The sequence below is a fragment of the Panthera onca genome, chromosome C2, assembly GCF_046562875.1.
Source record: "Panthera onca isolate mPanOnc1 chromosome C2, mPanOnc1 haplotype 2, whole genome shotgun sequence".
Taxonomy (NCBI): domain Eukaryota; kingdom Metazoa; phylum Chordata; class Mammalia; order Carnivora; family Felidae; genus Panthera; species Panthera onca.
The window spans coordinates 126,704,518-126,729,708 of NC_138347.1; the positions used below are offsets into that span (position 1 = coordinate 126,704,518).

At 34.3% G+C, this 25,191-nt stretch overlaps 1 protein-coding gene across 3 annotated transcripts in view; it reads left to right on the forward strand.

Moving 5' to 3' along the window:
* Positions 1-25,191, forward strand: part of STAG1 (STAG1 cohesin complex component) — a 401,929-nt gene that overhangs the window by 238,312 nt on the left and 138,426 nt on the right. For 2 of the 3 annotated variants that reach the window (XM_060638731.3, XM_078432318.2), the window contains 2 exons: positions 18,939-19,090; positions 21,132-21,205. In XM_060638731.3, the coding sequence (XP_060494714.1) occupies positions 18,939-19,090; positions 21,132-21,205 (226 nt within the window). Of the gene's footprint in view, positions 1-2,107; positions 2,221-18,938; positions 19,091-21,131; positions 21,206-25,191 lie in introns of those variants that run through there. The other variant, XM_060638735.3, reaches the window with a different exon arrangement.

A 25,191-nucleotide genomic window follows, 5' to 3' on the forward strand; every position in this document is an offset into this window, starting at 1 on the left:
TGGGGAATACACATTGCAAACCCCTGGTTTAAAATTTTGTCATATTCTGGCTTAATCAGTTGCCTAAAGCTGTATATTACCTTGGGTCATCCATACTTTTGTCCATTTCTCTTTTTTCATTTCTCTCTTTTTTTCTTATTTTAATGTGATTAATCCATATTAGTGTCCATTATTCTTTTAGTTACATGTCTGTATGAAACATGAAACAGTTTAGTAAAACCTTGGATTGCAAGTAACTTGTTTGTGAGTGTTCCCTGAGACAAGCAAACATTTCTAATACATTTTAACTTGATAAATGAACGGTGTCTTGCAATACAGTGTCTTGCAATACGGCATCAGTATGTGACCCCGAATGTCACATGATCACGACCGAGCCAGTGGTTCTTGAAATTTGCTTTGATATACAAGTGCTTTGGATTACAAGCATGTTTCTGGAATGAATTATGCTTGCAAACCAAGGTTTTACTATATTTGCTTTTGAGAGTAATATTTTTCTTATTATTAGGAAAAGAGGAATATCTACCCAATTTTTTTTAAAAAAGTAAAATAAAAATACAGTTATATTGCTGAAAAAAATTTCTGTACAGGACACACATCAGATACCTTAAATTCTGTGTTTTGAGAGTATTTTCTTCCTCATTATTAGGAAGAAAAAGAGATCTTATACCCAAGATCCTTTAAAGATACTGTAAATACACTATTATTTTTAAATTATCTGATGCTATACATTTTCCTTTCTAATTTCATGACTTTTGCTATCTTCTGCATTTTAGTTTGCTCTTTTTTTCTTTATATGTTCTATTTAGTTTTCATCTTACTTTCTCCTGTGCAGTAATGCCCATTTAGCTGGTTGTCAGATGCATGGTAAATGCAGCAGTTTGAAATAAATGGAACTAAACATAAAATAGAAATTGCTTCTAAATAGTCCAAGTTGCTCTCATAAAAAGTTTATATTTTCATCTCATAAGACCAGGAGAGAAAGGAGAACCAACAATGGAGGAATGAAGGAATGCCCAATGGAGGGCAAATGTTAAATGCTGTCCTGCTAATAGAACTATGAAGTAATAATTTATACTAAAAAGAAAACAAAAGATTTTGCTTACAGATATTGAGAGAGAGAATAACCTGGAGCTTTTCTGTAGGGGCAAGGTACTTCTCTTTAATCCAGAAACCTGTGTGTATTCTGTATAAAAGATTAAATATATGCCACATACTGTATTTAAGAACATAAGAGAATAATATAGAATATTTTGACTTTTAAAATGTCTCAGTTTCCTGAAAAATGCACTTAATTTTCATTTGCATTTGTTCTCCACTACAGTGTAAACAAAGTATTACATTCTTTTACTGACTTCATAATGGTCCATTCCACCTCCTTTCCATTGGCCTGTTTTTAGTGACTTTTATTATTGTATTGTTTTCCCTATTTTTATCCTTTTCATGACCTATATATGTGTTAATTTTAAATATTCTTAAATATATTTTAATTATGGCTCTTCTGTTCCTTTTGAGTTGAGTAGCTTCCTCCTCCTTCCAGTGCCTTTCTGTCTTTTCCCACAGTTTACTCGTGATCATGATAGCTTTTGAAACTGCTTGATAAATACCATTTTGTTTTTACCTAAGCTCTTTGTATATCATGATCTAGCCTATTTCAATTTGAAATTATTTTTAAAAATATAAGAAAAATGGAAGGAGATCAACATATTTCTACTGATTTTTCAAAAGTAGAAACTTAATTTTCAAGTCATTTTCAAATTTACTTCAAAATATTACTATATGACTAATTAATGATCGTATCTCCCAAGGCCCAGTTTCATAAAATGTGGGACATATCAATCACCCACCCTTCAACAAAGCACAGAGATCTTACTGAGGACTTAATTCCAGACTAGATAATAATTATCCATATTTTCAAGAATTTTTTTTTCTCATCTTTGCCCTCCTCTCTCTCTCTCTCTCTCTCTCTCTCTCTCTCTCTCTCTCTCTCTCTCTTTTTTATGGTATGTATGCAAGGGGCAGATTAAAAGATAATCATTTTTATTCACTTTGCAGGACGAGTCTTGGGGACTAGATAAAATGGGCAGGAACATTTAATCCTCTGCTTCAAAGACTATGTGCATGGACAGTTACAAGGCAGTTATGGCCAGATATGATTATCGGCTTTGGAATAAAATGCTCCTTGACATTGCTTATATCTTAGCTGAGAAGAGAGACAATCAGGTTAGTTGTTCTGTAGGGTACAGATGTGATGAGTTGCAGAGCTTGATAAGTCATCAGAATGATCTTATCAGTAGCACTTTTAATTGGTTTTCCAGATAACTCATTTTCTTATTCAGTTAAATAATGTGTCCCGTATTGTCAGTGTTTATGCATTGCATTTAATTGTATACTTTTTACCATATTTTTATTAAAAATTTTCATCATTCTGTAGTTCTTTAGGTCTGTTTATTCTACAGTTACAGTAGTCTCGTTTTTCCATTGGAGGTAAACTATGTTTCCTCTTTATTGAAATTCTTTTTGCTGTTAAATTTGAACAGACTGTTAGCTATTACATTTTCTATTTTCCTTATTATTTTTTCTGTTCTCTTAATTGGAATTTTAAAACATGCTCTCCAGTTTGTTTGAGGTAGTACTTCAGGTTGCAGTACAGTTTTCATTAACTATTAATCTTTAGAATTAAGTGCCCTTATTTCTGTTCTAAATAGCTTCCTCAGTTGCGCATATTGGAACATAGCTTGTGGATGTAATTTAAATAACATTTTGTCCTTATTTTGGTGGATTTAGAATCTGAGACTGGGCACATTTAATTATTCCTCAATTTGATGAAATTTTCATGAGGTAATAATCTGTCTTTTTTCCTCGAAGGTCAAAAAAAAAAAATAGCTTTGTTGTTTGGTGTTATGAAGATAATTCTACTCTCAAAGAGTCTGTTTTTCAGATCTATAGTTACATTATTTTTAGACATTTGCTTTAAAAATGTATGCCAATACTTTATAAAGTGTTTATTTCTAATTTTTGTTAGGTGGTAATTTGTAGGATAAGTAATGTTGATGTAACGTTATTTTTTTTTCTGTTTTCTCACCTATATGATTTTCTTTTATATTACAAGTAGATTAATATTGGCTACCACTCACTACTAAGGTGAAAATGCTAATTTGGACAAAGAGGATTAAGAACACAAAATTATATTAATAATAGCATGGTGATTTATTCTACTTTTTTCTGAGATGAATTCTGGGAAAATTAGAAAATGTGGTTAAGATCATCATATGAGAGTCAGGTGGTCTCAGTATGCTGGGTAGCCAGACTTGACCACTGGTGAAGTTAATAGGTCACTCTCAGACCCTTGGGGGAATAAACATTTCTTTATACCTTATTGTTTAACATTATTATGTTTACATATAGTTAATTTTATATTGACGTATGATTCATTGCTGATTATCATTTCTTACGAAGTCACAGTCTCTGGACTTCTACTCTGAAGAAATATACGATATATGAAATTGCTTTGCTCTCCAGCCATAGATTGAAAATCACTTTGCATCAGTAAATTGGCATCTTTTCTTTCGCTTTCAGTTGCTGAAACCATATAATATAGTGGTTCATAGAATGGGTTCTGCACCAGACTGTCTGGATCCACATCCCTCACTGCCTTTTACTGGTTTGGTAACTTGGACAAATCTTTAACTTTCCTGGCCTTTCTTCACGTGCAAAGTGAGGAATATCATAATAGTGATCTCATTAAGAGAAATTAGGAGAGGCGGGGGCCTAGGTGACTTAGTTGGTTAAGCATCTGACTCTTTTCAGCTCAGGTCATGATCTCATGGTTTGTGGAATTGAGCCCCTGTCATGCTCTATGCTGAGCATCGAGCCGTTTGGAATTCTCTCTGCCCCTCTCCTGCTCAGGCACACTTGCTCTCTCTCAAAATAAATAAAAAAGATTAAAAGAAAGAAATTAGGAGAGCACAGACCAGTGCCTGACATTTAATAAGCTGTTCCTATTATTCTGTAATGACAAGAAGAGCTAATAGTGTTGGCAGTGTTTTACTTCATTCATGTTTTTATTCAGAACATATTGAGCACCTACTCTTAGTAATAAAAGACATTGCCAATGAGGAAATCAGAAATTAGATCTTTCAAAAACTCCTGTTAAGAAAAAAATAATTAAAAAAATAATAAAAACAAAACTAATAGCATGCATTTTTATTTTTTGTCTCGTCTTTTATTTTATTTTATCTTTTAATTTTGTCACAAATTCTCTTTATTACATTCAGTTAAGTGTTTTGGAATTCTTAACTAGACAATATTTTTGGTTTCTATGGTTAGGGCTTGACAATTTTAGGTCTGACATCATCAAAAAGCAGACTATAGAGTATAAATAATCTCTTCATTCTTTCTTATGTTCATTTTTTTATTCTTCTAAAGTCTTACTTTCTCATTGCTTTGTACTTTTACCATTGTATTTTTTGTTTTGTTTTTTTACTTCATAACCTTTGTTTGTTTTTATTAACCTCTGCCCTAAAGATAACAGTTCCCAGTTTTCCAGAGTTTGTGAATAGACCTTAAGTGTTCTCAATAATTGACCAAATTTGTGAATGCCACTATATCTCTAGCTGTATCTGTAAAATACAGTAAACTTTAAAAATTCAGTGATGTAAATATTTACTTCAAATATGTAAATATAGGTATCTATAGTAATGTGTTAAGTTTTCTAGTTAACTATCATTTTCTTAGGTTTATCTTTTTCATCAGATATGAAAATTAGCTTTCTTTTGGGGGCTAGCTTTTATAAAGAAATCATGGTTTTAAAATCACTTTACAAACATTGCTTATCATTATCTATTAGCTTGGTGACCTTAGACAAATCACTTCTGTGCCTCACTTTCCTCATCTGTATACTGTTAATACTAATAGTCCCATCTTGTAGGAATGAAAGGCTTAAATGAATTCGTGTTAAATGTTTAACATATAAAAGTCACCCAGTAAAATTGATACTATAACTACAACGGAATGACAGAGCTTGCTTGGCTTAGTTCTAAAGAGGGCAGAGAAATTGAGAAAATTTTTTGTATATATTTCATTAACAATTCCATATTGTACATTTAAATGTTTTCTGTGCATATAAAATTACTATAGTGATATATTCAGAAAAGGAAAAAAGTACAAAAATAAAAATTACCCATAGTTCTACTTATCATTGTGCCCAGAATATGTTTGTATTTCCTTTAGTTTTTTTCCTCATAAGCATAGTTTTGAGGGTTTTTTGTTTCATTTTTAAGCAAATAATAGTATCAATTTTATAGCATGTATTTTCTGTGCTTTTAATTTTTATAATCATGTATGATAAGGCAGTCTCATTTTCTAAAATCTTGATGTCCTTTAAGTTTCTTAACTTTTCTGCTATTATTTGAATTTTTTGGAAAAGATGGTGACCTATTTTTGGAAAAGAGAGTGACCTGTTAACTTCACCAGCGGTCAAGACTGGCTACCCAGCATACTGAGACCACTTTTCCATCTTTCCCTGTCATCTTTTGCTTTCTTTCTTAATTTATTCTCTTCTTTTTGGTTAGCTTATTTTTTGATAGCTTTGAAAAGAGGTATTGGGGAAGTATATATTTGAGATTTTACATGCCTGAAAAGTATATTATATACTCATGTTTAATTCTCTGACCCAATATAGAATTCATCATTGAAAATTATCTTCAGAATTTTTCCTCTAGCTTCCATTGTTGCTGATTATCATTTCTTAACAAGTCAGAAGTCCAGTGCTGTTTCAGCTTCTGATTCTGATCCTGTTTCTTTGGAAGCTTTTAGATTTTTCTCTTTATTCCTGGTGTTCTGAAATAGCATGGTGATACACTCTGATGTGTATTTATTTTTTCCCTTTCATTATTCTTGGTACTCTTTTTTGAATACCTATTGCTTGGATATTAATCTCTTTAATCAATCCTCAGTGTCTTATTATTTCTCTTCCATTTAACATTTCTTAGTGTTTTTTTACATTTTTCTTATACTTCCTCAAATTTATTGAACTTAATTTTGACCATCATATAAGTTTCCTAAGAGTTCTTTCTCCAGGTTTATTTTTTAAGTATTAGTTCATGGATGTAATATCTTCTCTTATATCTTTGATACTGTTCATTATTATTACTCTGAAGTTTTTTCTGCTCCGTACTCTTTTCTTCTGAATCTCTGCTCCAATCACTCTCTTTCATGTTGGAACCTTTCCTCAAATAGCTATTTCTTGGTATTCTGTTGCTTAGAATGTGGCACTACAAAGGCAGTTAACAGAGGGGCTGTGTATGTCTCTGTGAATGTGTTGTATTTGACAGGGTAAGGCAGTGGCTTTGTCTTCTTTGGTGAGCATCACTGTAGGATGGTTATGTGGTCACCTGGCATTTTCATTGTAGACCCTAAACTGTTGATCATTATTTTCCCTGGGAAAGTTCAGCTTCTTTGCAGGAGGATCTTTCAATCTACTTAAGTTTAGTTGCTGTCTACCATTTGGGAGTTTGGCAGGGTGAAGCAGCATCCAGGGCAATCTGGACTTCACTTATATCCCTCTGATTTGTTTGATGATTCCAAATCTCTCGCTAATTTTGTTGAGAGAATAAACTTTCTGGACTTTCAAGATGGGTGTGTGGGGGAAAAATTGCTTGACTGCCCTAGGTTGTTGGAGTAGAGCCTTAGGGATTTAATTACTTATTTTATAAACTTTGACTTTAGACCTTACTTCCCTCCTTCTTCTATGGAACCTGGTATTACTAATTCCTGAATGCTTCTGGATTCTGCAGAATGAAATGTTTGTTTGTTTGTTTGTTTTTTTCTTTTTTATCTTCTTTTAGATATACCTAGTTGTATTTCCTTTTTTGACCACTTGGTGTGATTTGTATGCTCTCTGCTTACTTTCCTGCTTTCCATGTACACATATATACATATATTATGGTTTGGGTTTACCAGTATTTTTCTTAATTTATTGAAGGTGAAATTTGTTTTCTCCTTATTATTTTGGTTGGGTTTTAAGAGATAAAGGGAATGGTTAAATCTCTATCTTATGGGGGTGCCTGGCTGGTTTAGTCAGTAGAGCATGCAACTCTTAATCTCAGGGTCATGAGTTTGAGGCCCATGTTTGGCATAGAGTTTACTTAAAAATAAAATTAAATGAAAAATTAAAAACGAACTGTCATTTGTAAAGTGGAAGCTTTTTGTAAGCTTTTTTGTTTGTTAAAATAAGCTTTTTAAAACTAAAGGAATATAATCATCCCTCTTTTAAAAATATAGTTTGTCCCATTATCAAACATATTTCTTTGGTATACAGTATTAGTTTTCAAAAGTGTATTTCAGGGGTGTCTGGGTGGCTCAGTTGGTTAAGCGGCCGACTTTGGCTCAGGTCATAATCTTGCGGTCCGTGAGTTCGAGCCCTGCGTCAGGCTCTGTCCTGACAGCTCAGAGCCTGGAGCCTGTTTCAGATTCTGTGTCTCCCTCTCTCTGACCCTCCCCTGTTCATGCTCTGTCTCTCCCTGTCTCAAAAATAAATAAACATTAAAAAAAATTTTTTTTAAAGTGTATTTCAGAAATAGATCATTAAATATAAATGCAGTTTTTTAGATTTTGTTTTTATGTTTAGGAACACATAAATATAAATTGTTGGATATTGATTGAAAGAGTCGATGTCTACAATCTTAATTTCAACCATCCCATTTGCCAATAACCACTTCTTTTTGTTTCAGTGTTTTTCCTCTGTGTTCCCAATTCAAGTATTGTTTATCTTTCATTGGGACTTCAGATCCTTTGATGCCATATTTTTAGTGTTCTTCACACCATTTCCTCATTTCCTCATTTCCTCAGTTTTCCTAGCATAGATCATTTTCAACTAGATTTATTATAATCCTGTCTGTCTTCATATCCTCAACATCCTTGCCTCTGTTTCCATCATGCCTCCTTTGAAAACCCTATATTACCACCTGCTTCGTACCTGTACCAGAGCGCTTGAAAGTGGCTGAAGAAAAACATATACTTGTAATGGCTAGGCTTTAGATTTTTCTCACAAGTGGACCTTTAATGTTGCCTAGAAATCCCATTACAGCATTCTACTCCATATTATTCCTACTTTCTTACAGGATTATTTCATACCTTCTCCTCAGACCTGTAATATCTCCTATTATCTTTTTTTCACTGATTTTTTTAGCTGATTATTTTAATTGCTTAATAGAGTCAACAGAGAATTCTTCAAGGATTAAACCTACTAATCTAGGTGCAGCTATACCAATATTCTCTACTTTTTCTCTTACTACAGTTACTTCTAAGGTCAGTCCTTGCCTTTGTTCAGTAGATCTGAGCCCTGTTCTCTCCCTCAAGAACTTTGCTCTTTTCTCTCTACTGGCTTCAGTTCCCCCCTTTTATTAGATAATTCTTATCATTATACTAATATGCCTTAGTTGCTCTTATCTTTTAGAAACATTCTCAGTTAAGGCTCTCTAGAGACACGGAACCAAGAGAAGATGTACTTACTGATAAATACATACATACATACACACACACACACACACACATATATACATATATATGTGTATATACATACACACACACACACACACACACACATATATTGAGGAGGGGGAGGGGTTTTTTAAGTTTATTTTTAATTATTTTTTTTCTCAGAAGACAAATGTTTTAATAATGAAATTTTTTTTCCCCAAAATTTTATGGTGTAGTATTGGTTTCAAGAATAGAATTTAGTGATTTCTTCACTTACATATGACTCCCACTGCTCATCATACCTCCTTAATACCCGTCACTGGGTTTTAGCCCATCTACCACCAACATCTTTCCTTCAACCCTCAGTTTGTTCTCTGTTGTTAAGAGTCTTTTATGATTTGCTTCCCTCTCTTTTTTTTTTCTTTCCCTTCCCGTATGTTTGTCTGTTTGGTTCCCTAAATTCCACATATGAGTGAAATCATGTGTTATTTGCCTTTCTTTGACTGATTTATTTCTCTTGGCACTATTTCTCTTATACAGTATAGCTCCATCCACATCATTGCAAATGGCAAGATTTCATTCTTTTTAATGGCTACTATTCCATTGGATATGGATGGATGTGTATGTGCGTGTACGTGTACACATTCATCAGTCAGTGGACACTTGGGCTGTTTCCATAGTTTGGCTGTTGTTGATATTGCTGCTGTAAACATCGGGGTGCATGTATCCTTTCAGATCTGTATTCTTGTATCCTTTAGATAAATACCTGGTTAGTGCAATGGCTGGATCATAGGGTAGTTCTTTTTTTAATTTTTTGAGGAACCTCCATATGGTTCTCCTTAGAGGCTGCACCAGTTTGCATTCCCACCAACAATAGGAGGGGGTTCCCCTTTCTCCACATCCTCACCAACATCTGTTGTTTCCTGTGTTGTTAATTTTATCCATTCTGACAGGCATGAGGTGGTATCTCATTGTGCTTTTGATTTGTATTTCCCTGTTGGTGAGTGATACTGAACATCTTTTTATGTGTTTGTTAGCTGTCTGGCTGGATGTCTTCTTTGGAGAAATGTTTATTCATGTCTTCTGCCCATTTCTTCACTGGATTATTTATTTTTGGGGTGTTGAGTTTGATAAGTTCTTCATAGATTTTGGATACTAACCCTTTATCAGATACGTCATTTGTAGATATCTTCTCCCATTCAATAGACCACCTTTTAGTTTTATTGATTATATCCTTTGCTGTGCAGAAGCTTTTTATCTTGATGAAGTCCCAGTAGTTCATGTTTGCTTATGTTTCCCTTGCTTCCAGAGATGTGTCTATTAAGAAGTTGCTCCAATGAAGTCAAAGAGGTTGCTGCCTGTGGTCTCCTCTGGGATTTTGATGGTTTCCTATCTCACATTTAGGTCTTTTATCCATCTTGAAGTTATTTTTGTGTTTGGTGTAAGAAAGCGGTCCTGGTTCATTCTTCTGCATGTTGCTGTCCAGTTTCACCAACATCATTTGTTGAAGAGACTGTCTTTTTTTTTCCATTGGATATTCTTTCTTGCTTTGTCGAAAATTAGTTGACTATGTAGTTATGGGTCCACTTCTCGGTTCTGTATTCTGTTCCATTGATTTATATGTGTCTGTTTTTGTGCCAGTACTTTATTGTCTTGATGACTACAGCTTTGTAATACACTTGGAGTCTAGAATCATGATGCTTCCAGCTTTGCTTTTCGTTTTCAGGATTGCATTGGGTAATCAGGGTCTTTTGTGGTTCCATACAAATTTTAGGATTGTTTGTTTTAGCTCTGTGAAAAATGCTCATGGTATTTTGATGGGGATTGCATTAAATGTGAAGGTTGCTTTGATTAGTGTAGACATTTTAACAATGTTTGTTCTTCCAATCCATGAGCATGGAATGTTATTCCATTTAGTTGTGTCTTCTTCAGTTTCTTTCATAAGTGCTTATAGTTTTCAGAGTATAGATTTTTGACCTTTACTTCTTACCTCTTTGGTTAGGTTTACTCCTGGGTATCCTACAGGTTTTGGTGTAGTTGCAGATGGGATAGATTCCTTGATTTCTCTTTCTGCTTCTTCATTATTGGTCTTTAGAAATGCAACTTATTTATGTATGTTGATTTTATATCCTGCAACTTTACTGAATTCATGTATCACTTCCAGCAATTTCTTGGTTGAGTCTTTTGGGCTTTCTACATAGAGTACCATCTCATCTGTGAAATAGTGAAAGTTTGACTTCTTCCTTGCCAATTTGTATGCTTTTTATTTCTTTCTATTGTCTGATTGCTGTGGCTCATACTTCCAGTACTGTGTTAAATAGCAATGGTGAGAATGGACATCCCTGACTTGTTCCTGACCATAGAAGAAAAGCTCTCAGTTTTTAATTGAGGATGATATTAGCTGTGGGTCTTTTATATATGGTGTTTATGATGTTAAAGTATGTTCTCTCTATCCCCGCTTGATTGAAGGTTTTTATCAGGAATGGATGCTATACTTTGTCAAATGTTTTTTCTGCATCTGTTGAGAGGATCATATGGTTCTTATCCTTTTTGTAATGTGGTGTATCATGATGATTGATTTGTGAATAGTGTACCACCCTTGCAGCTCAAGAATAAATCCCACTTGATCATAGTGAATAATTCTTTCAACGTACTGTAGATTTCATTTGTGAGAATTTTGTTCACAATTTCTGCATCCATGTTCATCAAGGATACTGGCCTGTAATTCTCTGTTTTAGTGGGCTCTTTGTCTGGTTTTGAAATCAAGGTAATGCTAGCTTTGTAGAATGAGTTTGCAGTTTTTCCTTATTTTTCTATTTTTTGGAACATTTTGAGAAGAATAGGTATTAACTCTTTAAAACATTGGTAGAATTCCCCTAGGAAATCATCTGGCCCTGGACTCTTATTTGTTGAGAGTTTTTTGATTACTGACTCAATTTTTTTGCTGGTTATGGGTCTGTTCAAATTTTCTATTTCTTCCTGTTTCAGTTTTGGTGGTTTGTATGTTTCTAGGAATTTGCTCATATCTTCCAGATTGCCTAGTTTTTTTGCATATAATTATTAATAATGTTCTCTTATAAATGTTTGTATTTCTATGATATTGGTTATGATCTTTCCCCTTTCATTTGTGATTTCATTTATATGGGTTCTTTTTTTTTTCTTTTTGATAAGTCTAGTCTACTGGTTTATCACTTCAAGGAAACAGTTCTTATTTTCATTGATATGATTTTTTTGTTTCTATATTTATTTATGCTCTGATTTTATCATTTCCCTTCTTCTGCTGGCTTTAGGCTTCATTTGCTGTTCCCTTTTTTTTAAGGTTATTTAGTCTGAGAGAGAGAGAGAGAGCGTGCATGTACACGTGCAAGAGGAGGAGAGGCAGACACAGAGAGAGAAAGAGAATCAATCCTAACCAGGCTCCACACTGCCAGTGCAGAGCCCAAAGCAGGGCTCATACTCACAAAAGAGTGAGATTATGACCTGAGCCAAAGTCAGATGCTTAACCAACTGAGCCACCCAGGTACCCCTTGCTTTTCCTTTTCTAGATCCTTTAAGGTATAAGGTTAGGCTGTGTATTTGAGACTTTTCTTGCTTCTTCAGATAGGCCTATATTACAATATACTTCCCTTTAAGACTGACTTTGCTGCAACCCAAAGGTTTTGCACTTTTGTGTTTTCATTTTCATTTGCTTCCATGTATTTTTTAATTTCTTCTTCAATTTCATGGTTAACTCATTTATTCTTTAGTAGGATGGTCTTTAATCTCCATGTATTTGTGGTCTTCCCAAATTTTTTTTGTGATTGACTTCAAGTTTCAAAGCTTTATGTTCTGCAGATATGCATGGTTTGATCTCAGTCTTTTTACTTGTTGAGGGCTGATTTGTGACCCAGTATGTGATCTGCTCTGTAGAATGTTCCATGTGCACTCGAAAAGAATGTACATTTGCTGCTGTAGGATGAAATGTTCTGAATATATCTGTTAAGTCCATCTGGTGCAGTGTGTCATTCAGAGCTGTTGTTTCCTTGTTGATTTATGTTTTGATGATCTATCCATTGTTGTAGATGGTGTGTTAAAGTCCCCTAATATTATTGTATTATTACCATTGAGTTACTTTGTATTTGTTAATAATTGATTTATGTATTTGAGTGCTTCCATGTTGAGGGCATAAATATTTATAATTGTTAAATCTCCCTGATGGATAGACTCCTTAATTATGGTATAATACTCTTCTTCATCTGTTATATTGTTTGGTTTAAAATCTTGTTTGTCTCATATAAGTATGGCTGGTCAGGCTTTCTTTTGGCATTCATTAGCATTATATATGGTTTTTCATCTCATCACTTTCAATCTGCAGATGTCTTTAGGTCTAAAATGAGTCTCTTATAGGCAGCATATAGAAGGGTCTTCTTTTTTTATCCATTTTAATACTCTTTGTGTTTTGATTGGAGCATTTTGTCCATTTACATTCAGAGTAATCATTGAAAGGTATGAATTTAGTGCCATTATGCTACCTATAAGGTTGGTGTTTCTGATGATGTTCTCTGTTCCTTTCTAGTCTTTGTTGCTTTTGTGGTCTTTTTTTCCCCCAACTCAAGGAGTTCCCTTTAATATTTCTTGCAGGTCTGTTTACTGGTCATGAATTCCTTCATTTTTTGTCTGGGAAACTCTCCTTTTACTCTGATTGCCTTGCTGGATAAAGTATTCTTGGCTGCGTACTTTTCCCATTTAGCATGTTGACTATATCATACTACTCCCTTCTGGCCTGTCAGTTTTCTGTGGACAGATCTGCTGCGAACCTGATCTGTCTTCCCTTGTATGTTAACAACTTTTTTTTTTTCCCTTTCCTCATTCAGGATTCTTTCCTTGACTGTGTATTTTTGAACTTCACTGTGATATGTCTTAGTGATGGCAGCTTTTGTTGAATTTAATGGGAGGTCTCTATGCTTTTTGTTTTTTAATGTCTGTTTCCTTCCCCAGATTAGTGAGATTTTCAGCTATAATTTGCTTAAATAAACCTTCTGGTCCTTTTTTTCTCTTCATTTTCTGGGACTCCTGTGATACAAACGTTATAATGCTTTAAGGAGTCACTGAGTTCCCTGAGTCTACATTTGTGATCCAATACCTTTCTTTCCTTCTTTTTCAGCTTCATTATTTTCCATAGTTTTTATCTTTTGTATCGCTGATTTGCTATTCTGCTTCATCCATCTTCATCAGCATTGCATTCATTTGGCTTTGCATCTTGGTTATAGCATTTTTTATTTCTGCCTGACTAGTTTTTAGTTGTTTTATCTCTACAGTAAAGGATTCTGTAGTGTCTTCTGTGCTTATCTCAAACCCAGCTAGTTTCCTCATGATTACTGTTTTAAATTCTGGTTCAGACATCTTACTTTTATCTGCATTGATTAAATCCTTGTGACTTCTCTGTTCTTTCTTTTGGGGTTAATTCGCCTGTCTTCTCATTTTGTCTGGGTTACTTTCTGCATTTGATTGTTAGGAAAGACCGTTGTACTCTTCCAAGTAATGGCTATATTAAGACGAGGTTCCCCCCCACCAGCCCCCAGAAAAGGAAGCTAGATTCTAGGTGTGTTTTGGTTTGTTTGTTAAAAGAAGCTAGATCCAAGGGTGAAAAAGGAATGAAGATAGATCCTGTTTCCCCTCAAACTGAAGCTTTCCAACACTCTGTGATCAGTAGACTTGGTGCATGCGAGGGGTCTGTGCCAGGGAGATGTATTTCAGTAAGTTGGCTGACAAAATTGTGGGAACTGGCAAATTTGAAATCTGTGTAGGACAGCAAGCTAGAGGGAGGTTGGAGTTGTACAGCCCTTACGCAGAATTTCCTTCTCCAGGAAACCTTAGTTTTTTCTTCTTAAGGTATTCAACTGACTACATGAAACCCACCACCTTATTGAGGGTATCTCCTCTACTTAAAACTGGCTGATGTCGCTGTTAACTATATCTATGAAATACCTTCACAGTAACACCTGGATTAGTATTTGATTCAATAACTAGATACTGTAGCCTAGCCAGGTTGATACATAAGACTGACCATTACATTCTCCCTTGTTTCCTCATGCCTTTCTTCCTACAGTCCTAATACTCTCCTTTTCTTCGCAGCAAATCTCAATTATTTATGTTCACTCCTTTTTGTCTTCTTAATTCTCTTTAAACACACTCCAGTCAGATATCTGTTTCTGCCACTTCATTGTTTCTGTTTAGTCAGCAGTTACCTCTTTATTGTCCAAATCACAGGGAAGCTCCCAGGTATTACGTTTCTGTCTCATTAGACATAGCTACTTCTTCCTTCTTAAGTCACTGTCTGAACTTGTTCTGTGGAATACACACTGTCATAATGGATCTTAAAAAGCTAAACTGTAAATACTGAATTATCTCAGAACTCAGTCTTCAGACCTTTTTATCTTTCCTGTCTTTATTCACTCTTTGGTGAATAAAGTGAAAACCAATTCCATAATTTTATTATTTTTGTTAGAAAATAATGATGGTGGAAGAGGTAATATAGTCACATGATTTATGATTTATATATATGGTAAAATGTCATTCACCCATGGCTCTGAGCTATCAAATTATCTTCTTGAAGGCAACCAAATTTGGCAGTCTCATAAATTTTTTTCCAAAGATTATGAATATAATAGCACATACATATTGATTGAGAGGCAGTATGTGATATAGTGCTTAAGAACTTGGACTGTGGAGCATAACTCCCTGTAATCAAATTCTGTCTCTGCCCAGTTGCTGGCTGTGTAACTTTCAAGTCTCTTAGCTGATCTTGGTCTCAGTTTTCTCCTATGTACAAAAAGAATAGTTATAATATACTTACTTGTTTGAGTTATGAGGTATAAATGACTAAGTATGTGTAAAGAGCTTACAAGAGTGGCACATAAAAATAAATAACATTCCTTTTTTCCATAAATGATAGCATTGTATACATACTCACAAGCTTCTTGCTTTTTTTTCCCCCATCAACAAATGTCTTGATAAGCTTTTCTTTTCAGCACATAAATCATGCCTCATTTTTCATTGGATGATGTGTTGTTTTATTTGCTCTAAATAATGTCTTTGATGATGACTTCAAATATATATCTACTGGATATTTCCACTTAGATACCTAATAAAATCAAAGCTTTCTAATTACCCTTGTCTTTTCTTTTGATCTTATTTTCCTACATTATAATCTATAATTTTTTTTTTAGCTAAATCTTCAGAATCTCTCTACCTATTGGTAACACTTTACTTCACGCCAGCATTGTTGTACTGAGTTGCTGAAAGCCAACAACTTGAGAATCATTATTCCAAACTTTTGGCAAAATATTTTCAGCTCCTAGTGTTCTCCTATTTAGTCTTCCTTCTTCCACTTTTACTCTTCTATAATCTGTTCGCACAGTGGTTTTAAATGCAAATCAAACTATTTCTCACCCATACCATATTTTCTGGTGGGTCTTATCTGCTTTAGATTTAATTCCTGAGTTCTGACTAGATTCTAGTAGAACTCTTGTAAACTGGTCTCTTGATTTCTTTCTTACTCTCATCTCCTGCCTCTGTTTCTGTGCTTCAGCTACATTAAATACCTTGCTCTTTTATGAGTGCCCTCTTCATAACAATTTATCTTATAACCTTTGGACTCCTTTACCCTGGAACAATGTTCTGTCATATAATCATATACTCATCCCTTCACTTAATGGTCAAATGTGAACTCTGCAGAGAGGCCTTCTTGCCTGTGACTACCCTTTTTACCATACTTTTTTTAAAAATTCTGTATTTTTCATTATAGATTTTTTTATTAACTGGCATACTTTTTTCGTTTGTATATTCTGTATTAGTTTATTATGTTCACTAGCTTAGAATGTAATAACCATGAAGATAGATACTCTAATTCACTTCTGTACTTCTAGTTTGTAGTAAAATAGTGGTTACGTACATACTGGATTGATAGGTGAATGAGGAAGCACTAAATAAGTTTTTATTAAACTCTGTGGTATTAAGGCTAATTTTTTAATTACCAGTCTTTCACAAGCTAATACTTTTGTAACATGCAAGCAAATGAATTATATGTTTCTTAGTGTCATATTATTAGTCAGTAGACATACAATCATTGTCAGATTGTTAAGAACATTTCTAAAAACTTACTTTCGAATTGTACTGATAATCAACTGTGAATAAACCTTTTGTGGTCAGCACCTATTTGCAGACCATACTATGAGTAGCACAGCATTAAAACAGGTTTGCCCTTCTATACCCAGTAGTTAAAATTTGAAGGCTAAATGAAGTATTCTTCTCTTCGGCAAACAAGGAGAAACTACTTCATAGCCAGTGTCACAGAACCAGGCTGAATTCCTGTAGGACTATTAATTTATAAAATAATTCCTTTAGTAATACTGGTGAAATTTAATTAGTGCTCACTCTATGTAGGAATGAGTGTTTTTCACTGGACTCAGATATCACAGTCCCCATGTTATGTATGTGTCATTAAATTAGCAGTCTCTCAGTAGCCATTTATTTGCTAATTGTTGGTAAATGAAATGAAAATTTCAGTTGAAATTTGTTTTACAGATCAATAAGCATTTTATCTCAGTAAATACTGTTATATCCTGTCTTTTTGTGAAAACATATTGACCATTTTGCATTATGTTTATATGTCTAGGATGGGAAGAGGGTCATTACACAGTGGCAGTTGGCCTGTGGGATCTGGGTTCATAAGGAGATATGTAGCTAAAAGCAAAAATCATTAAATTGAAGAAAATTTGTGTCTCAGCTTCCACTAAGGAATTCCAGCCAGGGTTGGTGTTAATTTTAAAGCTTTTCAACTCCTTGATATATAAGTCATTTTGTTTTGGGGACCTGGAGGTATATCCTGAATTAAAACTCCAAAGGGTATGATTTTGTATGCTCAGGACAAACTCTTATTACACTATTATCCATGACTTTGGGCAGTGTGAATGCCCCAGATCCCTCTTGTCTTTGAGCTATTCTCCTTTTTTATACAGATTAATCTAAAAAGTACTTTTAGGGGTGCCTGGGTGGCTTAGTCGGTTAAGTGTCCAACTTCAGCTCAGGTCATAATCTTGCACTTCACGAGTTAGAGCCCCACCTCTGGCTCTGTGCTGACAGCTCGGAGCCTGCAGCCTGCTTTGGATTCTGTCTTCCTCTCTCTCTTCCCCTCCCCGCTTGTGCTCTGTCTCTCTTTCACTCTCTCAAAAATAAATAAACTTAAAAAAAAAAAAGTACTTTTAACTTTCACAGTATCATCAGATACCCTGACAGTGTGTAAAATATTGTAAAATCACTAGCCTGTATTTTGAATATTTCTCAACTTACTATTGTGAGACACTGTATCTTAGGAAGAAGTATTTTAATTAAATGTATTTCTAAGTAGTTACTAACTTAAATATATTTGTTTACATCTTGTCTTATATTTTAGCTTAAAGGCAGCAATCACTATTAACATGGAGTTGCCAAAAAGCATACAGAGTTTCAGGTTAACATTATATATATATATATATAGTGTGTGTGTGTGCGCGCGCGTGCGTATAGATAATAGATGTGTTTAACTAAAGGGAAATCATAAGTTTTAAGAGAAATGCATGCTCCTATATAGTTATGGATGTTTGCCGATAAGTGGATCAGTATTCCAAAACATTGATCAGTTCATTTTTTAAAACTGCACATTCGTTCATACTTGCAGATGAATAAATAACCTAGAAAGAAAAAAAAGGAAGTTTTTTTTACCAGCACAAACTCTTAGTCCTTTGTCAGTATTTTTCTACACTATCAATAATGAAAATAAATATGAGTAGAGAAAAGTTTAAGGTTTGTGTTATACCTGTTTTTCAGATGACTTGAAACACAAGTTTGAAAATAAAGATTTGCAAATCCAAGTGAACATTTAAAAGTACATTAACACTGTGAGGAAAATAGGTCAATCAGAAGTTCACGGGGTACATTTTTGATTAATGAGTTTGGTAGGATCTGTATTTCAGGGTTTGGGAGTTATGCTATTCACTGAGAACAAACCATCTTTGTGGGTAAGGGTCATGAATTGATTGTAAATATCTAAGCCATCTTTGAAGTGTCTAAAGGTATTAAAGATGCAATTGTATACACAGAACTCATGGGCAGAAGAAAAACCTAACATGCATATTTGAAGGTCGGGAAGAGGGGGTGTTAAATTCTTCCTGCTGCTAATTAGGATGGAGCTGATTTTAAGGAGGAAAATGTTGTGAACTAAGCTATAGAGACACTAAGGCACAGAAAATTATGTTGCAGCCTAAGATCGTGACTTTATTTCTATAAAGTTAAGTTTTCTTTTTTTAATTTGTTATGCCGGAGTTGTAAAACATAGAAACTGACTAGTTTGTTTCCTTCACCCATTTCCATTATAAATTTGTTATCTTACGGATGAAAATCTTATTAATAGGTGAAAACCATAATCTTCCTTTATTTCATAGCCATGAAGCTCATGACTGCGTTGGTGAATGTTGCCTTAAACCTCAGTATTCATCAGGATAACACACAAAGACAATATGAAGCTGAGAGAAATAAAATGATTGGGAAGAGAGCTAATGAAAGGTTGGAGTTACTTCTTCAGAAACGCAAAGAGGTAAGTTTCATACGATCTTAAAAAGGTATGTGTGATTTTGTTTTTTGTTTGTTTGTTTTTGATGGGGCTGCGTGTGGCTGTGTGTGTGAGAGAGAGACAGAGGGACAGAGGGAGGGAGCAAGTGTGTTGTATGTATTTTAAATTATTTATTTAAGTCAGATGTGTGATCTCAAGGTTTCAAATTAAACTGGAATGTTCAGCCACTGATTATCTGAGTGCTGTCTGATGGCTGAAGAGAATCATAAAACAATCCTATGTTTGAAAGAAGGTAGTCTAGGGGTCAGGTAACTCAGAAAGATTATCAGGCTGTGAATTCAGAAAGCATAATAAATAGTATGGTCAGAGCTGGGTGCTAGCAAAGCTGCCCTTCTAGAAGGAAACCAAAGACTACTTATTAGCTGATGAATAAGGCATTCCTATAAATAAGATTGGTCTCAGTTTTACACTGCAATTTTCATGTATGTGTGTGTGTGTGTATATATATATATATATATATATATATATATATATATATATACATATATACGTGTATATATATACACGTATATATGTATATATATATATATATATATATATATATATATATATATATATATCTTGAAAGTGTTTTAAACTGGGTTTTTAGTAGGTAATATTTTTATTTGCCCAATAGGAAATCAAATTTTAAATATACAGTATTTTAACTTGAAAACAGAATAATATCACATTGCTACAAATAAATTACTGATGAATAATGGGTTATAACAGGCAACACGAAACGCAAACTAATTTTAAATTATTACCCATGCTGTATTAGGGTGCTAGCTGGGGCTGCTGTAACAGATACCAACACAGACTAAGTGGCTTCAAGTTGAAGATAACTCCAGTTTCTCCATGACTTCCGTGTGTGTCTGTGTCTCTAAATTTCTGCTTTCTATAAAGACACCAGTAATAATGGATTCAGGACCCACCTTACTTTAGAATGACCCCATCTTAACTAATTACATCTGACACAATCCTATTTCCAAATAAGGTTTGAGGTACTGGGGCATTAGGACTTCAGCATATGAATTTCTGAGGAACACAGTTAAAATCATATATAATACTTGAAATTTTGTGAAAGTAAATTTTGGAACTGTGCATCAGTAAGTACTATTAACCAAACTGTATGCCTCTTATAAATTAATTTTTTATATAATAAAACATATAAAATAAAAAAAATTATTTCAGTAAAACTGAAATAAAGCATACAGCAAAAGAGTAAGTCTGAAGGAATTTTATTCTCACACTCTTATATGTAATAAAAGCAAATTATTTCACTGAGTATTACTACACAAGAGATTATAATAAGAAATATCACTTGGAATGTAATTTTGTATAAGTGCTTTTGTTCCTCTTGAGCAGTAACTAAGCTCAAACTTTAACTATGATCAGTAGTATTTCCTAAATTTTATATCATTACTAGACTATTTTATTTTGTTGCTGCATTCTATGACTAATGGCGAGGATTGCTTCTATCTTCAATTATGCCTTCTGTATTGGGAACTTGGCCTAGTCTCAGTTATGGGCTAAACAGATGCAGAGTAATATTTGGATACTTTAGGCCGAATAGTAAGTTTCTTTTACAGTGGCAAATATGATCAAGGATGGCCTGCTACCAAGAGAGGCAAAACAAGCCAGGGGCCTGACTTTGTTGGAAGAGGTATAGAAATTGAGACTTCTTAAAAACAATAAAAAGAAAGAAAGACAGAAATTGAGACTTCTTCTCAAAGCAGGTAGTATTTTGGATATTGGAATCTGGCCACATTTAGCCACATCACACTTTTGTTAGTTACTGTGTGTATGTATGTGTAAAGAGAGACAAAGAGGTTCTGAAGTCAGTTTAGTAAAGCTTTTGAAGTAATGCAGTAGTACTGGTAATTTCAAACAAGTGATGCACAATAAGTGAAAAAAAGGATTGATTATTATTCAGAATGAGAATAACTGGGAATTAAAAATAACTGGAACTGTTCATTTCAAATAAAATGATCAGGATTTAACTTTTTTTGTTTTTTCATTTCAGCTACAGGAAAACCAGGATGAAATTGAAAATATGATGAATTCTATTTTTAAGGGTATATTTGTTCATAGATACCGGTAAGGAATTTTAAAAATCACTTAGATTTTTAACTTAAATAATTTATTGCTTTTTTTGTAGTCCTAGGTAATTATAAAAATAGGAAACCCTCTATTTGTTTTGTTCTTTGGGAAACAGCTTTGGCTCTAAAAGCTAAATAAATGTCATACTACTGTTGTGGAAGAAATTGTTTTTTGTTTTTAAGTTTATTAGAAAAAGAGCACAAGTGGGGAAGGGGCAGAGAGAGAGAGTGAATCTAAAGCAGGCTCTGCACTGTCAGCATGGAGCCTAATGTGCGGCTCAAACCCACAAACCATGAGATCATGACTTGAGTTGTAACCAAGAGTCAGATGCTGCACCAACTGAGCCACCCAGGCACCCCTATTGTGGAGGAAATTGTAACACTGCCATACTCTTTTAAGTTCAGATCATATATTGTTAGAAGCATTCAGTATATTTGGATTTATACTGATGGACTATTTATTAATAGGATATCATTAAATTAATGTGGTCTTAATATAATAAGATGTGATTGTCTTGATATTTGAAAAAATTCAATGCCCTGCTTCCTGTCCTGTGATACTCATCTTGTTTCACGGTCAAATTAACCAGGAGTGTTTTAAAAATACATCTTTGAAGATGGGAGAAAAGTTGACAAAAAAAGGGCACCTCTGTAAATAATCAACAACTCTTCTTTACCTTCATCTATACACATGAAAATAGAACCAAAGTATTTTTGTCATGCTCCATTGCAAGCCAGTTTAGTCTTTCTGTGAAGTTTTTAATTGTTGACTACATTATTAAGCAGCATATTTCACAGAGAATTAATGAATCATCTACATTAACTTGCTATGTTCTTTTAGTTAGGCATGATGTATGTTTAGGTAGATAGACACAGATAATAGAAGCACTGTTTTTAGATACATTTGAGACTTTTAATTGGCCAGTTAATTTATTTATTTATTTATTTATTTATTTTTAATTTTTTTTTTTAATGTTTTATTTATTTTTGACAGAGAGAGAGAGACAGAGCATGAGCGGGGGAGGGTCAGAGAGAGAGGGAGACACAGAATCCGAAGCAGGCTCCAGGCTCTGAGCCATCAGCACAGAGCCCGATGCAGGGCTCCAACTCACAGACCGCGAGATCATGACCTGAGCCGAAGTTGGACGCTCAACCGACTGAGCCACCCAGGCGCCCCAGTTGGCCAGTTAATTTAAAAAGTTAGTTAAAACAGGGAAATCCATTTAAAAAAAAAAGAAGCGTAGTTTGATATTTTAACTTAAACGTCTTGTTTTAATTCAGAGTATGAAAAAGACGTTTAATCTTCTTGGTAATTTTTTTAATGTTTATTTATTTTGAGAGGGAACATGCCACGTGAGTGGGAGAGGGGCAGAGAGAGGGAAAGAGAGAAACCCATGCATAGCATGGAGCCTGATGTGAGGCTTAATCCCACAAACCATGAGATCAGGACCTAGGCTGAAATCCAGGGTTGGTCGCTCAACGGACTGAGCCACCCACACACCCCCTACCTTTTTTTTAAATCTTCTTGATATTTATACAAAGAAAAAGAGAACACTAACTTGAAAAGATATATGCACTCCTATGTTAATTACAGCGTTATGTATAATAACCAAGATATGAAAACAACCTATAGGTTGATGAATGGATAAAGAAATTTTATATATACAGTGGAATATTTTTCAGCCATTAAAAAATAATGAAATCTTGTAATTTGCAACAACATGGATGGACCTCAAGAACATTATGCTGAGTGAAATAACTCAAGCAGAGAAGGACAAATACTGTGGATTATATGTGGAATCTAAAAACAACAACAAACTCATAGGTACAGAAAACAGATTGGTGGTTGCCAGAGGCAGGATGGATGAGGAAAATGGGTGAAGGGGGTCAAAAAGTAAAAAGGATAAAAAAAGATGAACTACTGAACAGCACCAGAAGTTAGCTTGCTGTTATCTAGTAATTTGTGACTATCTGCTGTATTATTAGGAAATTTAGGCAAGTTTAATAAATTCGCACCTAACTTCTTGAATGAATAATAGAACTTTTAGAAGAAACCTGGAAGATTACAATGCACTGGGAAGGGGTATCTGGGGTGCTCAGTGAGTTAAGTGTCTGACTTGATTTCTGCTCAAGTCATGATCTCATGATTCATGAGATCGAGCCTTGTGTCAGGCTCTGTGCTGATAGCACAGAGCCCGCTTGTGATTCTCTCTCTCCCTCTCTCTCTGCCTCTTCTCTGCTCATGCTGTCTCAAAATAAATAAACCTTTTTTTTTTTTTTTTTTCCTTTAACACACTGGGAAAATGTGTTTAATAGCTGATTAAAAAAAGATACTGAGAGAGACTGTATAGCCTGATAGGGACACACATCCTGAAGTTGGAGATGTTTGGGATTTGGGGAACTAAACCAATCAATTAAAAAAAAAAGAAAAGAAAAGAAAAGAAAAAAGCCACCTGTCTTTTAAATAAACTTAAGAATAAGAAAACAAAATTATTTATATTTACTCACAGATTTACCATTTCCAGCTCTCCTCATTCCTGAGTTTGTCTGTTATTGCTTTACTTCTGCCTGTTTTATTTTTTTATATGAAAAACTCTTTATTTCACCAAAAAAAAAAAAAAAAATAGGACCAAGGCCTTTAATTTCAGTATGGAATATTTGATTATAATTTCATATTCTCTTTTGTCCATAAACTACACATGTAGTAAGTTATAGAAAAGTTAATTTTTTAAAAAGCCAGAATTTCCAGGGACGCCTGGGTGGCTCAGTCCGTTATGTGTCTGACTTAGGCTCAGGTCATGATCTCACAATTCGTAGGTTCAAGCCCCGCATCGAGCTCTGAACTGACAGCTTAGAGCCTGGAGCCTACTTCAAATTCTGTCTCCCTCTCTCTCTGCCCCTCTTCCAGTCATGCTCTGTCACTCTTTCTCTCAAAAATAAACATTAAAAAATTTTTAAAAAACAAGAATTTCCATATATTTGCCATGTAGTCTTTTTCTATTATAACTTTATAAAGGTATAATTAATGTAAAACAAATTACATGTTATATAATTTTTTATAAGACCTATATATTTGGTCCTTTGGAACTTTTAGTCATACCTGCCAACCACTGGAGGGCTGGGGGACTGAAGGTTGAATCAGCTGATGGCAATGGCTTAGTCAATCATGAATATTCAGTGAAACCTCCATAAAAATCCAAAGGACTGGTTCAGAGAGCTTGGTGAACACAAACAAAGTAACACACCTAGAATGGGCATGAAAGCTATGTGCCCTTTCTCCATACCTTGCCCCGTGTATGTCTTCATCTGGCTATTGATTCAAATCCTTTATCATATCCTTTAGTTAATTGGTTAACGTAATTGTTCCCCTGAGTTTTATGAGCTGCTCTTGCGTATTAAAAAGAATATAAAGAGGATGTGGTTGGAACCTCCAGTCTAATAGCCCATGGGTCACAAGCACAGGTAACAAAAAGCCTAGGGCTTATGATTGGCATTTGAAGTGGAGGATAGAGGACAATCTTGAAGGGCTGAGCTCTTAACCTGTAGAGTCTGATGCTGTGTCCAGGTAGACAGTGTCAGAATTGAGCTGAATTCTCAGAAACCAGTAAGTATTGTTGGTGTGTGTGCGTGCAGGCAAAAACCCATGCCCCAAATTCAAATTGGGTCCAGGAACCCAAAAAGAGTTGGTGTCAGACACAGTTAAGTGCCTAAGTTTTGACATATATACACCTGTACAACTACCACAAGCAAGATAATGGAATATATCCATCATCCTGAAAAGTTTTCTCTTGCCACTTTGTAATTCCTCCCTACCTCCCTTTCTTCCAGTCTTCCCCTGCTCCCCAGAATCAATCAATTATCAATTTGCTAACTGTTTACATTTTTTAGGATTTCATAGGAATGGAATTATACAGTATGTACTCCTGATTTTTGTTGTTGTTTTCATCTGACTTTTTTCACTAAGCCTAATTAGTGTTCATAAGT